Source organism: Alternaria atra (genome assembly GCF_907166805.1).
Source record: "Alternaria atra isolate CS162 genome assembly, contig: 22, whole genome shotgun sequence".
Lineage (NCBI taxonomy): Eukaryota > Fungi > Ascomycota > Dothideomycetes > Pleosporales > Pleosporaceae > Alternaria > Alternaria atra.
In genome coordinates this window covers 2,262,373-2,277,702 of record NW_025091320.1, presented here as the reverse complement: position 1 = coordinate 2,277,702, position 15,330 = coordinate 2,262,373, and the positions used below count along the sequence as shown (strand labels likewise).

The window sequence follows — 15,330 nt, the reverse complement described above, 5'->3', positions numbered from 1 at the left end:
CGTCCCTTGCGCGTGATGATGATTACGAGAATGTAATTCGTTGCGAGGGATAACCTTCAGGTCCAGCATCACATATTAAGACTCGCATCGGCACATGGATTTCTGAACCTTTTTCGCCATTCTCTACCGTTCAATCGCACATCCACCATTACACATTCCAACTCCTCGCCTCTGCCACTCCCACCACCATTATTCCTTCCATCTCCACACCTACAGCTCGAAAGCAGAGTTAACATTTATCCAAAACTTATAATCACAAGACGAAAAGAGAGGGCCGCCAGAGGCCGAGAGGGTATCATATGCAGCTGCAAAAGACTCAGTATCCGCCGAGAACGCCTGTAAGCGCCGTTTCCGACGTGTATTAACACAATAAAAGAGCATAAGGGTAAGTTCCGGAGCAAGGGATATCGAGTCTCGATGTCGTGCTTGAGCGAAGAAACAGCTTACTGCTTGCTCTTGCCCTTGCCTTTCGAGTTGCTGGGCTCGCCGTTGGTTTCGGGCTGGCCGAGCGTTGGTAGATAGCAATGCCAATCCAGCTTTAACGGAGCGACTGAACGGTTCTTGTTGAGGCTTTCAATGACTTGCTGAAGTTGCGAAACGACCATGATCACTGTGCCTAACAGGCCAAAGAAGTCGCGGTTTGGTTCAATGTATGCGTTGACTGTAGCATCGAACTCTTTGCGCAACTCAGCGCCCACGCCCTGGACAGCGCCGAGTTGTTTCCAGATTTCAGTGACAGTAGCATCATAGTGCCTCGTGTGTTTTTCTAACTCATCGAAGCGTACTCTATTGTCGTCACGCAGCTTCGCGTGAGCAATCTCGCGCACTATCTGTGCACCGTCGAACTTAGTTTGTAAGGCTTCCAATGCTTTCTTGAGAGCGTCAAGCGCTTCCACTCTTTCGGTCAGTCGTTGCTCGATTTCCGCGGTCTTGCGGTTTGCATTCTGTGCCTCAGAGCTAGCTTGCTCAGCCTTGATATTTGCAGCCATTGCGTCTGAACTAGCTTGTTCAGCCTTGGCGATTGCGGTATCTGCGTCAGAGCAGGCTTTCTCAATCATGGCTAATGTCTGCGGTGATGCATCACGGGATCCGATAAGCCGACCTGGTGCCGGAACGTTATTCGCGAGACTCTGTAGTAGTGCGGACTTGCTTGCGAGACACAGCACCTGCGGGGCAACGTTCACAAGGTCCTGCAGTTGCGAAGCAATGCTTACAAGACCGTACAAGTGTTCTGCATCTCGACTCAAACCATTGAGAGCGTTTGCGCGAGGGTCTATCCACGCTTTCAATGCCTTCAGCTGGCTGATATCGTTCTGAATCTGTGGCAAACCCGGATACATTTGCGTGAACCATTTGACCATGCGCTGGTATATATCGTCAGTGCTAATATTCTCGTACCGGCTCTGAATGTGCTGCATTGCGAAAGTGATTCCTTCCAGTTGTTGGCTCATCCTTTCAGTATCGGCTTTCGTTGACAAAGACTCTTTCAGAGCTTCGAGATTTGTCTTCAACGTAGCTGCTTCTACCACCGTCGCCTCAAGCTGAGCTTGTTGTTGCTGTCCGAAGGTATTTTGTTGTAGCGGCAAATTCGAGACTTGTTGCCTCAAATTCGAAAGGTCACTACCATGTGTTTCCAGGGCGATGTTGATGACACGGAGCTGATCCTCAACATTGACCTTGAGTGGGTCGAAGTGTTGGTTAAAAAGGGTGGGAACGAAATCCTGTAGGAAAGTGATAGTCTGATCTTGGGCGACGATTCTTTCCTCTGTCTTTCCGAGATCATCAGAAAGCGTTTCGATGTCCTTTTTGATGTTATAGACGAGGTTGTTGAGACCGGTCACGTCAGACTGCGCTACAGTGGCGTCAGCAGATGGGACACTGGATTCATGCGTACGGTTGCGCGATGCCTGGATCTCTTCCATGAGACGGGTTTCGAGCTCCTCAAGACTCTTGTCCACAACCTTACGCTCATGCAACATCAGCGCCTTGACTTTCGTTTCCGTCGTCTTTTCCACTGTCTTGTCCAGGATCCTACTCGCAGTCATTTCCGTTGTCTGCTCCACTGTGTCGAGTGGCCTAGCACTGGCAGTTGCTTCCATGCTATCAATACGTTTGTCTTGGGCATCCAATCGGGAAATCAGACTGCCCTTGCCCATAACAGCTTTGCGAAGCTGTTGCAATGACTTGTCAAGCGAATTCACCTTCTCGTCTAAACTGCCCATGGCCGGTATATCTAGAACAGATGAAGGGAGAACAGGCGTACCAGCTTTCTTAAAGCCAGGACCCTTAGTAGTCTTCTCCAGCTCATTGACATGAGTAGACAGCTTGTCGAGATTACGTGCAGACTTTTCCAGCTCATCCAGGCGAACAGGGAGTATGCCCAAGTCAGATTGGGTAACAGTTGTTTCTAGAGTCGCGACACATTGTGTCAAGTGAGAGCCCCTCTTCTTGTAATGGTCTTTGAGAGGTTCGATGTACTTGTAGATGTCTTTGTGGACGTCTTGGAAATCGAACGCGCCGTCCTGAAGTTGTTTAACCTTCCTGTCCGTGTCCTTCATCTCTTCACGATATTCCTTCAATTTGTCTTGTAGTTTGTCTATCCTGTCGTGCATCTTGTCCATCTCATTCGGAGGAACTTCATCTTCTAGTTCCTCCAACCGTTTCTGCAGCCTATCGGCTTTGGCAAATGTCCTTGCGTCGTTTCCCTCGGCCATCTTGACCTTCTCGTGCAATGCCGAAAGCTGATTAGAGAGTTTCTGCTTCTCAACCTTCTCCTTGAAGCTCTGGAACGATTCCGACTGGGTCCGGATGTCGCGAATAGAGGTCTCATTTCTGGTAATGCGTTCAGCAAGCTGGCCGTTCGCTTCGTCTGCTTTTTCGCGTAGTTTTTCTGAAAGGACGGAAGCCTTTGCTTGGACTTCAGTTGTGACGAGGTTTTTCATGGTTTCTTCCAACACTACTTTGGGTTGCGCATCCTTCCATTTCTTTAGCGTGTCGATGTCGATCTTATGCAATTCCTTCGCGTTCTTTAACGTAGTGATGTCGTTTTCTAACCTGGGGATCCTTGCTAGAGCGCCGTTTGCAGCTTCGAGGCTACGAAGTCCATCTGTTAGATACTTAAGGTGTGAGTTGTCTAGGACGCTGGGCTTCGGCTCAGGCTCTGGCTGAACAACATTTTGTCGTGTTTCTATTGTAGCTAATCGATTGGGCACAGTCGCCAGATCTTGCAAACCTTTGTGTAGGTCCGGGAGTCCGGCAGCTGACCGTTCTAGTACCTCCAAACGCTCCGCCAGAGGCTTGACAGCTACATTTACAAGCTTGAGCGTCTCTGACCGGTCTACCAGGCTGTCATAGCGTGCAGAAGTCGCCTCCATAGCTTCCAGTCTGCGCATCATTTGATCACGTTCCTCATTTAGCTGCTTTTTAAGTTCGCCGAACTCCTTCTCTCGGTCCTTGGTAATTTGGTCGCGTTCCTTGTTAAGGTACACAATATCCATGCCCTGTGTCGCGAGCTTAAGATCGACAGTCTTGCTAAGACTAGCCGTCATCTGGTGGGCAATGGCTCTCTTTCTCTCTTTTAGTTTTCGTAGGGACTGCATGGTTATTGGAGTGCTATCTGTGGCAGGACTAGCTACATCCGCAGATCGTCGCAGCGTGCTTGGCCCTGGTGCTGGTAGCAAAGAAGGAGCAGGAGGGGCATGATGCGTAGGTGTTGATGCCCCGTTTCCTATGCTGCCCGGGGACAGGATCCGGACGTCCTGACGTCTCTGACTATGAGTGGTTTCTGGTCTATACTGGTTAGAAGCTAGGCTTGGATCGGTAGGTACATTTATAAGTCCAGCAAAAGAGCTCTTCCTTGACGGGGGAGGGCTAGCAATCCTGGAATCTGTTGAGTTTGCATACTAATTGAGTGTCAGCACTGATAATTAGAGGGAAAAGATAGCAGACCCTCTCTTGCAACGCCAACCGCGGGTCGGACGGGCGACTTCGTTTATCTGGGGGACTGTCGCCGCTAGACTGAGTCGCCAAGGGCCTTTTTCCAACGCGCGAGCTCATCGAGTCACCGAGCACAGGCGAGTACGCGACTGGCGTTCGATCATGCGGACTGAATCAGGTGTTAGTAGATCTATATCACATTGAGTTTGAACTTTGGAAAGCGAAAGTGCGTGACTGAGGTAGCAAAATCAAACGCTCACGATGAGGTCAGGCTACACGGCTTGATGTGTCTGAGATTTTTTATCACTATAGGAAGGGTAGTCTGCTGGCTGGGCGTCAGAGTGTTGGGTGTAGAGTATTGCCAGCTTACGTGCATGCTTTGGGTCTTCGAGACTAGTGAAGGAATGCAAACAGAGAAAGAGAGTGGCAAAAAGAAAACGTGTTCAAGTGAGAGCGCGAGTGAGGGCATGACCTACGGGTCTTTTGAAACACGATTACCGTTAACGTTGTCCGTGGGGCTGTTTGTCGAGATGCTAGGGACATGAGGGCGACTCGGCATCTCGCTATCGGCTGTATAGTGCGGGATAGAGGGACGAGCGCTAGAGCCGCTACTGCACGCAACAAGTACAGACACTGGGGGCAGAAGCAGCAATCAAGACGAGCAAAAGGAGAAAGGCGTAGGAGCAGGGAAATGCACGGGGTTAAATAGTCCCAGGAAACATGGCGTGGACGCCAATGAATTTGCTGGCTGCCTCGAATTAAACGCCAGCTGGGAAGGGGATAGGCCGGGGATGCGGTCTAGGGTGGCAGTCGCGTCGACGCGCCCAATGGAACTAAATAGCAAACGACGGAATAGTGGGGCCCGTGCGTCTTTACTGGAGCTTGCATCTTCGCGTTCGCGAATTGTCGCTGTCGCATAACGACGCCTAAATTACCCACGACAACACATCATCATGGCCATGGTAAGTGCGAGGCGTGACTTGGAGATGGCCCGACTGACATGACGCAGCCCATCACCACCATCGCCGAGAGCAAGGAGCTCCGGGGCCTCAATCTCATCGCGGCGCATTCGCACATTCGCGGTCTAGGTGTCGACGATGACACGCTGGAACCCAAGGTTTCTTCTCAGGGCCTCGTCGGACAGGAGAAGGCACGGAAAGCGGCGGCCGTGATACTCAAGATGGCACGAGATGGCAAGATTGCCGGTCGCGCAGTCCTCATTGCTGGTCCTCCCAGTACAGGAAAGACGGCCATTGCAATGGGCATGGCGCAGTCGCTGGGCCCTGATGTTCCATTCACCATGCTTGCCTCTTCCGAAATCTTCTCCCTGGAGATGTCAAAGACCGAGGCTCTTACACAGGCCTTCCGAAAGTCGATTGGCGTACGGATAACTGAGGAGAGCGAGGTCATTGAGGGCGAGGTTGTTGAGATACAGATTGACCGCAGTGTCACTGGTGTGAGTACGAGGTCGACTGCGCAACGGTGGCTGTACTAACCCCATCTTAGAGCAATAAGCAGGGAAAGCTTACTATCAAGACCACCGACATGGAGACCGTCTACGACATGGGCACCAAGATGATCGACGCAATGACCAAGGAGAAGGTCATGGCCGGCGACATCATTTCCATCGACAAGGCCTCGGGCAAGATCACCAAGCTTGGCCGCTCCTACACGCGCTCCAGAGACTACGACGCAATGGGCATCGACACCAAATTCGTACAATGTCCCGAAGGCGAGCTGCAACAGCGGCGTGAGGTGGTGCACACAGTCAGCCTGCACGAGATTGACGTGATAAACTCGAGGACCCAAGGCTTCCTGGCGCTGTTCTCGGGTGACACAGGCGAGATTCGCAGCGAGGTACGAGACCAGATCAACACCAAGGTTGCGGAATGGAAAGAGGAGGGCAAGGCAACCATTGTGCCAGGTGTGCTCTTCATCGACGAGGTCCACATGCTCGACATTGAGTGCTTTTCCTTCGTCAACCGCGCGCTTGAGGATGAGCTCGCACCGATTGTCATCATGGCTAGCAACAGGGGAAACACACAGATACGGGGAACAGACTACAGGTCACCACACGGATTGCCACTCGACTTCCTAGACCGTGTGGTTATTGTCAGCACTCACGCATACTCTTCCGAAGAGATGCAGCAGATCATCTCGATAAGAGCGCAAGAAGAGGAGGTCGATGTCTCGCCAGATGCGTTGGCGCTGCTCACCAAGATCGGCCAGGAGACCGGACTGCGATACGCAAGCAACCTCATCACGACGTCCGACCTGATACGCAAGAAGAGGAATGGGCCAGAGGTTACCATCGATGACGTGCAGCGAAGCTTTGCGCTCTTTTACGACCCCACAAGAAGTGTCAAGGTAAGCTCTCACACGCCAATCTACGGGACACTACTAACACGACAAACAGTTCGTCTCCGATTCGGAACAGCGTTTGATCGGCGATGCGGGCGCCGTTTCCTTTTCCATCACCAGCGGCGCCGAAGCGATGGACGTCTCATAGACAGCTTTACTATAATCTTAACGGCGTACAAGGGTTCGGTCGGGTCTAGTATTTGCATAAGGGGTAGCCAGTTCCATAGGCGTAGCAAAAAGTCTGGACATGTAATACCAAATACACTCATAGGGTCATTCTTCATGGTACTAGCGGTCGTTCTGCTAACCAATGATTGTGAGCATGAAGACAAAGGCACACTCACAACGGCAAGACTCGACGAGAAGAGTCAGTCCCCGTGCGTGGTTGTGCGATGTTCTGTGTGCCAATTTAATCTATATCGTACAAGTAAGATTGGCGAACCGCTCTTCCGGGCCACTCTATCCTCGTACCTAACAAGCTTGTATACTGGTGGACTTGCAACGTCAAACATGGGCGTGCAGACGAAACATTGCGCAAGTCCAACAGGGAGAAGTCATATCCAGGCGTGTAGTTGTTATCCAATAAGGGTCTGATTAAAAGCCGAGAAACAATAGAATGCTGACGAGGCCTTGGGTATAGACATCGCCTAGTGAGGCGTCCTTTCCCCGATTAGAGTAAATGCGTATGCGACTCCGTTATTTGTGTACGTAGACGTTACGCCACAAGTCAAATTTTCGAAACATACACCAACAAGCAGAAGGTGATGAAGATGAACATGTTGATGTTGGATTGTATTGAGATCTTCAGAGAATGACCCACCAGCCACATCTGCTCTTCCGCTGTGCCACCCCAACGGCCGCAACGGCCGGCAGACGGCAGCCAGCCTTCCGGAGATGCTCGGCATGTAAATCTTGGAAAGCTTAACCACGCAACGCCGCGTGTCACTGGACAACGCCTCCTGTCAAGCCTCCACCATATCCATGATACCCCGGAAAACCGGCACACCTGTAACCGACAAGGGGATAGTAAATGGCTTTACGTAGGACAAGGCTGAAGAAGTGGATGGTGTGGGCGGCACCAGGCACAGGCTGACAGCCTGTCGTGTGCGCGTCATGAAGCCTCTTGACTCTCCTCCCGTACGCTCTGACCTGGTGGGCGGCTCAGTCGTTCCTTTCTTATCTATGTACCAAGTTCCGCCTGCGATTGCTAAAAGGCTCGTTGACGTTATTTGCGCCTTCCTTCGTCCCACACTTGTCGATCGACAGACATTGAGAGCACGCGATCACCTTCCTGAAACGCTGCTTGCCTTCTCTCCATACTACCTTTGTGTTTTCGCCAATCATAATAGTACCATACGACAAGTGATACTTCCAGTTGGCACCCTTTTGTCCCACTAGACTTGAGACGATATACCTATCTAAGAATCCGCTGCGGGATTCTAACCTGAGCCATGCGGTTGTCGACTTACGCAGCCGCCCTTGCAACTGCAACACTCTTCGTCTCTTCACTGACTACTCCCACACCAAACACACAACATCCAAGAAGAGACACATTAGCCGATCGTATTGAAGACAGGAATGATAAGAAGAAGCCTGATACCAAGTACTTTCACGAGCCTGGGTAAGCCATTTCTCAGCCTTGCAACTCGTCAGTGACGTCGCAGATACTAACTATCTCTCAGAGGCAGTCTTACGCTCGGCCACTATGATAAGCGCTATTTCAAAGGCATCGTCTCTGATGAAGAGCGGACGGACACGCAATCGCACATGGTCCGCGCTTACCTGAACTTCTTCCGCGAGAACGAACTGGATACGTGGATAGCACATGGAACGTTGCTTGGATGGTGGTGGAATGGAAAGGTGAGTTCCGCCTCCATTTGCCTGGGGGGCAAAGGGCTAACGCATGTACAGCGACTACCATGGGATTTCGATTTAGACACTCAGGTGTCCGATAGCACACTCAACCAACTAGGCGCAGTACACAATCAGACGAGATACCAATACACCTCCTACGACGGCACCGTTCAACGCGAATATCTCCTCGATGTCAACCCGTGGATCTGGGAGCGTGAGCGCGGGGATGGTATGAACATCATCGATGCGCGATGGATCGATGTGCGGAACGGGCTATTCATCGACATCACCGGACTGAGCGAGACACATCCGGACGAGAATCCGGGCCAGTGGAGTTGTAAAAACTACCACCGGTACGACACAGCGGAACTGTATCCCATGCGAGAAACCATGTTCGAGGGTGTCCCGGCGAAGGTACCGTACAACTATGACAAGATCCTTGTGGATGAATACAAGGAGAAGGCTTTGCTAGAAACGGATTTTAACGGGTGAGTCAAGCTTCTTACTTCAAGGGACAGAGCCCAACTAACGACAAATAGACACCGATGGGATCCCGAGCTCAAGGAATGGGTAAAATCACCAGAGACGCTAGCAAAGGAAGAAAAGGAGCGCAAGAAGAAAGAGGAAGAGGAAAAGAAGAAAGTGGAAGAGGAGTCCAAGCTGGACAAGAAGACGGCTGAAGAGGAGTCTAGGCTGGAGTAGTATTCCAGCTGGCCGTAATGCTGTCGATTGGTACTTGAGCGCTTCATGTTGAATTATAGCTCGAGCATCGCCAGCGTATGTTTCTAGTACAAGATTTATTGATACCCGTTGATGTGGCGGTTGAGTAGTGAATACAAGCAATTGTTGGTTACCGAGACAGGGAAGCAAGCGAGGCGTTTCGTTTGATACCAAGACCACGAGCATGGAAGATGCGTGGACGGGCCGATGGTAATATTGGCGATGAGTGAACAGCATCGGAGTTTAGTGATGACAAATTCCGATGGCGACCCGTCATCTCGTGGAAGCCTTGGAGAACGTCACCGAAACAACGGATGGCTAGAGCTCAGCCACATGCTGCGAAGCTTTATATCTTAATCACCAACTAACTTGTCACTTACACTGTATACTAGATTACACCTAGGAATTATTCCTATCCTCGTACCGCTTCGACATCCTTTCGCCACCGAGTACAACGATCGCGCCATGACAGAAGCCGACGCATCCTCTGCGCCAACAACATCCGGCACCAACATCGAGATCACCCTCACACACCACGGGAAAGCAATCGCATTATCTTTCGCACAAGATGCCACCATTACTGATCTCTCAGAGCGTGTTGCGACAGATCTCTCAATACCGCCCTCCAACCAAAAGTTCCTTGTAGGCGGGAAGATCGGCCTCCAAAAACCACCCTTCAAGAACCCTTCTCTACCACTCACAGAGCTCGTCTCAAAGAAGATAACCCTCATGGGAAGCACAAGCGAAGCCGTATCGTCCCTCAACAACACTATATCCGCCGCGTCTGCGCCCCGGCGTCCCGGCCCCATCAAAGCCGCCACTCCAGCGCGAAACCGCGACTACAAGAAGATCCAAGAAGAAGCTCAATACACCTTCCACACTCTGCGGCCGTTACCTTACCTCCCCAACCCCGACCGCTCCCTCCGCTTCCTCGAACGCCTCCGCGATGACGCTGGCATAAAAGCCGCCATGCGCACCCACAAATTCAGCGTTCCCTTGCTCACAGAGATGGATCCCGCCATGCATACCACACAAGAATCCCGCACTTTGGGATTGAACAGAAACCAAGGCGAAGTCATCGAGTTGAGACTGCGGACTGATGCATACGACGGATACCGAGATTACAAGACGATTCGCAATACGCTGTGTCATGAACTTGCGCATAATGTCTGGGGGCCGCACGATCGCAATTTCTGGAATCTGTGTAAGCAGATTGAGAGGGAGGTTGCGAGGGATGATTGGAAGAGTGGGGGGAGGAGTGTTGGCGATGAAGAGTTCTATGATCCTGGAGAGGGAGGGGAGGAGGAAGTGCATGATCATGGGGGTTGGACGGGGGTGAGTTCACGTTGGGGAGTGGAGGCAAGGGAGAGGAGACGGTTGTTAGTAGCGCTGGCAGTGGAAATGTGAGTGCGGGGGGCTTGAGTAGGAGGGAAGTGCTTGCTAGGGCTGCGGAGGAGAGGGTTAAGAGGACGAAGAAGGCGGAGGAGGAGACTGGTGGGAGTGGGAGTAATTAAGCATGTGGGTGATTGTATGATGGATGCGCGTATACCCCCTTTGATTGCGCATAGCAAGATGAAGAACATAATATAAGAAGCGAAGTCTATGTAATTTATCTCCGTCTCATCTACAACTTTTCTCTCTTTCTATATTCATGTTTTCAATGTCCTCGATGTTTGTTTTCCCCGTCAGCCAATGGCATACCTGGGAGGCTACATTATCGATCCATGGCTTCGGATAGGAGGAAGCCATATAAGCTTTTACCCATCTTTCCCCCAAACCGCTAGCGTGACGTAGCCGATAGTCTCCGCTTCTCCGTCAACATCTCACCTCTCCTCTTTGTAACTTCTTCGTATCGTCTTCTGTCCACTTCACCATACATTCCCCTCCCGTTCAATTCATTCAAGCTCCGTTTACACACCCATCCCTGGATTCAGATAATCATGGTATTCCCATTCGTCCCCATAGCCCTCCTCATAGCAGCCATCTGGCTCACGGTGGGAATCCTCCTCGCAAAATGGCTCAAGCAATCTGGCCATGCACGCCCTTTCAAGGGAAGGAATTTCAGCAGCAAAGAGCTATATGGTGGTGGTGTAGGGTATGGGAGAGTGGAAAGTAGTTTTGGACAGGGTGCGGCCAGTGAGGGAGAGGGCAGGAGGGAAGGGAGAGGGGGTTGGGGTTCCGGTTATGGGGGTGGGAAGGGTTAAAGGTGTTTGAATGGGAAGAGATATGAGTATGTGTATGGGTATGGGAGGAGTAAGATGGTGAGTACCTAGGTATGAGGGATAGTGACAGGTATGGTGCCGGGTTGGTCTTGTCACAGTTCAGTTGACTGACACGCTGTAGACCACCAACCTTACAAACCTATATGCCTATTCCATGACTGTGGATCAATCACTCAGCGTAGTCTTCCTGGCTATCGTCTCATCACGGATGCGCCAGCATGTGTGTAGCGTTTGTGCCATGGGTGAACAGTGAAGTGAATTCTTTCCTTCAAACATGGCCCGCCGCCTATCATACGCTCGATGCCAACGCGACTATCCCGTCGTCTACAAGGTTTCACAGTCGACTAGCGCAGTTTTCCTTTCGCCTGAACAAAAGCATGACACTTACGCCGAGCCTCCACATTGTTTCGACTACGACGTCCTTTGCCCCTTATTCTTCTAGCTTGAACGACGCCGCAGCTAGATTTAGAGTACAACTTTGTTGGGCTGATATTCGTGTCCTCCTTCACATCTCAATATCGAACACTCAGTTCCTTGCGCAACCGCGCGGCTGCACGACTTTTATCTTCCGTGACTTGCGACCTGAACAGACACTATACGCCAACGCGATTGCCACTCCCGACGGTAAACACATTCCGCGTAATAGGCTAGTTGCGCGCACCCCGTCAACAACAATGCTCGGGATCATCTCAAGGTCTCTCATACGCGAAACAGTTTGAAGACTGCTGGTACGGTTTGCTGGGTGTAATGAGTACTTCCAAACACGTTCACATGCTTTACTTAGTGCTTTGAATGCTGCTACTGCACATCTTTCCTGCAGTATATTCTTCTAGCATAGCGCAATCATTTTGATATCACTTACGATGAGGACAAGTCAGCTCGTGTCATACTGAAAGACTTGACCAAAAATGGAGATGCATGCACACAACGCGGTATTCCAATCGAAGCTCAAGATGCGATAACGTGTGTCATTTCAGTCCATAACTATCCGTCTACTTTCCTCCGTTCTCCACATGCTCCCTAAGCTCTTTCTCATCGTCCTTCGCCATCACACCTCCATTCATTGGTTGCACAGCCACAACTGAGCTCCTCCTCCTCTCCGCATCATGCGCCTGCTCCGTATCCGCATAATCAATAAGGAGCTCTCCCTTCTTTCCGTATCGATGTGGCAAGTTATGCGCAATACCCACCACATTAAACGGATCCGTTGCTTTATGGAAGATCTCGTCCATTTCTTCGAGGGAGCGGTAAGCGGTTTCAGGGAAGAAGAAGTAGACCGAGGGCACCATTGCGGCGTTTATGACGGCGAAGATGATATAGGTTTGGTAGCCGATGTTTGCGAATGCAGGCGGGGTGATCATTACGACGAGGAAGTTGAAGATCCAATTGGCTGTTGTGGAGATGGCGTTTGCGGGGGCGCGGATGGAGAGGGGTGTGATCTCTGCGGGATACAACCATGTCATGCCGAGCCAGCCGATGGCAAAGAAGGAGTTGAAGACGAAGAGGAAGACGGTAGCGAGTAGGCCCAAGCTTGTGTTACCAATGTTGCTGGTTGCGCCTGCGAGGACAGCCATGGACATTGACATGCCAGCAGCACCAAACATCATCAAAGAGCGGCGTCCAAACTTCTCAATCGTGAAGATGGCGATCCAACTCGCCATCCAGTATTCGGTGCCGTTACATGCGGATAGGAGACGACTGAGGAAGGGCGAGAGACCGATAGAGTTTTCGAAAATAGTTGCGGCGTAGTAGGTTACCAAATTGATACCCGAAATCTGTAGTGGTGATTAGATTCGATTACGTTTCCCTTCCGTATTGACAAAGCTTACCTGTTGGAACATCTGGTTGACATACGCCAGCACTGTGCGGTGAAAGTTGCGGTTCTTGTTCATCTTGAAGCAGTCTCGGAAGCCACCTCGCGACATCTCCAGGGTGACGTCCTTTACAGCCTGGAATTCTGCTTCGACCCTCTTGTCGTCCATGGGAAGGTCACTCAACGCAGCCAAGACTTCCAATGCCTCCTGCTCTCGGCCCTTGAGCACCAACCAACGTGGACTCTCGGGAAGGCCTGGGATCATGACAAGGATGAACAGGGCGAGTATGATCTGGAACGCAATCGGAAAGCGCCAGGCGATGCTGCTCGGCTCGAGAAAGGAGAAACCTAGGTCGAGCCAGTAGCTAAGCATTACACCGAAGACAATCATGGATCCTTCAATCATGACCATTTGGCCTCTGCGATGTGGTTTCGATGTTTCTGACTGCCATGTTGGAACTGTACTTGTGTTCATGCCGTTTCCGAAACCGGTGATCCATCGTCCGACGATAAGTTGTGCGAGGCCGTAAGATGCTGTTTGGAGAATGGCTCCTACGATCATGATAGCACTGCCGATGAAGATTGTCTTCTTGCGTCCAAGCAAGTTGCCGAGCCAAATGGTTGCCACTGCGCCGAAGAAGCAGCCCAGCGTGTAGGCACCGACTAAAAAGACATTAGCGACGTCAGATTGGAGCGCTGAGAGAGTGTACCTGTGATAGCTTGGATGGTTGCAGCATGGCTTGTTGAACTACCTGGTGGTGGGTTGACGCTATCAATCTCAGGGAAGTATCTGATGAATGAGCCCAATGTGAGCAAACCGCCCATTACACCTTGATCTGTTCCAATGTTAGGCTATGTATTGGGCGCAATGTGCGTAGATGCTTACCATAGCCGAAGAGAGCAAAATCTGTGCCTGCAATTACAGCAATGGCAATATTGAGCTTCGTGCCTTTGAGGCCGTAGAATTTCCCCATGTTGTATAGTAATATCAGTGATCAATACGCGTGTTGCTCGATGCTAAACAAGAAAGGGACGTCAACAGGACAGCAACAGAGTCCAGCTCGCTTCCCAAGATCGTGCGAGGATGCGATCGATGAGGTATGACAAGCAGGCGCGACGACCCTCTCTTTATGAAATGTCGCGTCTCTACTGCTACCAATGTAACAGTAGAGTCCAACCTCAGTCCCATATCCCAGTAAATAACGCCGAACCGCCATGGTATTACCGGCGTTATCCCCACAGTTTGCTTCGACGATGACGTTTGGTCTGGAGCCGCTGGTGATCTCAACCCCGTGGAGTTTGGCGTGCGGAGAAAGTCACACTACTCGATCGCACGGGGACACCAGGGTCGTCCTGCGTGATTCGTCGCACCTCACTCCGCATCAGCACTGTCCCCCCAGCGCGCACTCAAGTCACCCCAGTTGACTCGAATTGCCCATCGGAATTACCGCAATAGGCTTTGCCGGCGCATTATGATGTCGGCAGCGGTTGAAAAGTTCGCGAGGCCAACACCAAGGCGGTGTTCCGCGCCGCGACCATGTCCTTGCTAAGCTTCGCGAAGCCCCGGGTTAGTCCGATGCTTCCGCACAAGTAAGAAATTGCTTGTCGGCTTGCCAAAAAGCGTAGTCCCGCTTGTCAGCCCTCTCGAGAACAATTGCCTAAACACACCTCGTGTCGAAGTAGCGGAAGACATTGATCCCACGTACCTGGTGGTGTTGGGGTAGGTGTGCCGCTCGAACAACGCTGCAACGCTGCGGGATTAATGATCATCAGGGACAGGGTGCGCCAACCACGCGACAGGACCAAGTTTTCTCGGTTCGGAACAAGACTGTGGAGCCGATAGCTTGGAGGGAGGCTTCTTTGTGGAGAACGCGTGATTGAAGCTGCACTGAAGCGCATGTGAGATCCGTCCAATACCTTCCTAACACGCACATGGAGTAACACTAACTGCAAGCAACCTTGCGATATCACGATTCTGTTTCAATTGCCATAGTATTTTCCATCAAATGCCGCTGATATTATCGTCGGTAACTCTTGTACATGCACCTGACATGTGCGATATTGCAAGATGTCTACAGTTGGTGATGCCCGGGCATATAAAGAACCTGCTCAGTACATAGCAACGCCGAGTCATGTCAGGTCTCATACTTACACGGAATGATCAGCTATTGCACAAGGAAGGTGCTGAGCTAAGACTTCAATACTTAAGGCCCCCAGGCCGTACGCTCCATCTCCACCATCTCGTCAATCGCCGACCCTGTAAAACGAACTGGTCGCATCACCCCGTTCATATTGGAATCCGAAGTCGCCACCATGGATACCTGTAGATACTGGTTGGACTCAGCTTTGACAGGAGTAGCAACAGTAGAAGCATGGGAGATCCCTACGCCGCCAATACGCTGTGATCGCTTTCTCCTATGTTCG

General features: G+C 51.2%; 5 protein-coding genes across 5 annotated transcripts; 3 read left to right on the top strand and 2 right to left on the bottom strand.

The window, feature by feature from the left end:
* Positions 1 to 443: 443 nt before the first annotated feature.
* On the bottom strand, positions 444 to 3,599 carry ALTATR162_LOCUS3519 (uncharacterized protein; the record flags this gene model as incomplete). The annotated part of the gene is made up of 1 exon (XM_043311127.1): positions 444 to 3,599. One exon carries the CDS (start codon positions 3,597 to 3,599, stop codon positions 444 to 446), a length of 3,156 nt encoding a protein of 1,051 aa, XP_043167062.1.
* Positions 3,600 to 4,889: 1,290 nt separating this feature from the next.
* Positions 4,890 to 6,445, top strand: ALTATR162_LOCUS3518 (uncharacterized protein; the record flags this gene model as incomplete). The annotated part of the gene is made up of 4 exons (XM_043311126.1): positions 4,890 to 4,898; positions 4,946 to 5,392; positions 5,443 to 6,303; positions 6,353 to 6,445. The coding sequence occupies 4 exons, from the start codon at positions 4,890 to 4,892 to the stop codon at positions 6,443 to 6,445; spliced, it is 1,410 nt and encodes a 469-aa protein (XP_043167061.1).
* Positions 6,446 to 7,748: 1,303 nt separating this feature from the next.
* Positions 7,749 to 8,853, top strand: ALTATR162_LOCUS3517 (uncharacterized protein; the record flags this gene model as incomplete). Its single annotated transcript, XM_043311125.1, has 4 exons — positions 7,749 to 7,918; positions 7,980 to 8,157; positions 8,209 to 8,639; positions 8,691 to 8,853. 4 exons carry the CDS (start codon positions 7,749 to 7,751, stop codon positions 8,851 to 8,853), a joined length of 942 nt encoding a protein of 313 aa, XP_043167060.1.
* A 483-nt stretch (positions 8,854 to 9,336) lies between these two features.
* Positions 9,337 to 10,278, top strand: ALTATR162_LOCUS3516 (uncharacterized protein; the record flags this gene model as incomplete). Its single annotated transcript, XM_043311124.1, has 1 exon — positions 9,337 to 10,278. One exon carries the CDS (start codon positions 9,337 to 9,339, stop codon positions 10,276 to 10,278), a length of 942 nt encoding a protein of 313 aa, XP_043167059.1.
* A 1,807-nt stretch (positions 10,279 to 12,085) lies between these two features.
* ALTATR162_LOCUS3515 (uncharacterized protein) lies at positions 12,086 to 13,880 on the bottom strand (the record flags this gene model as incomplete). The annotated part of the gene is made up of 4 exons (XM_043311123.1): positions 12,086 to 12,868; positions 12,923 to 13,569; positions 13,617 to 13,742; positions 13,793 to 13,880. 4 exons carry the CDS (start codon positions 13,878 to 13,880, stop codon positions 12,086 to 12,088), a joined length of 1,644 nt encoding a protein of 547 aa, XP_043167058.1.
* Positions 13,881 to 15,330: the final 1,450 nt, after the last annotated feature.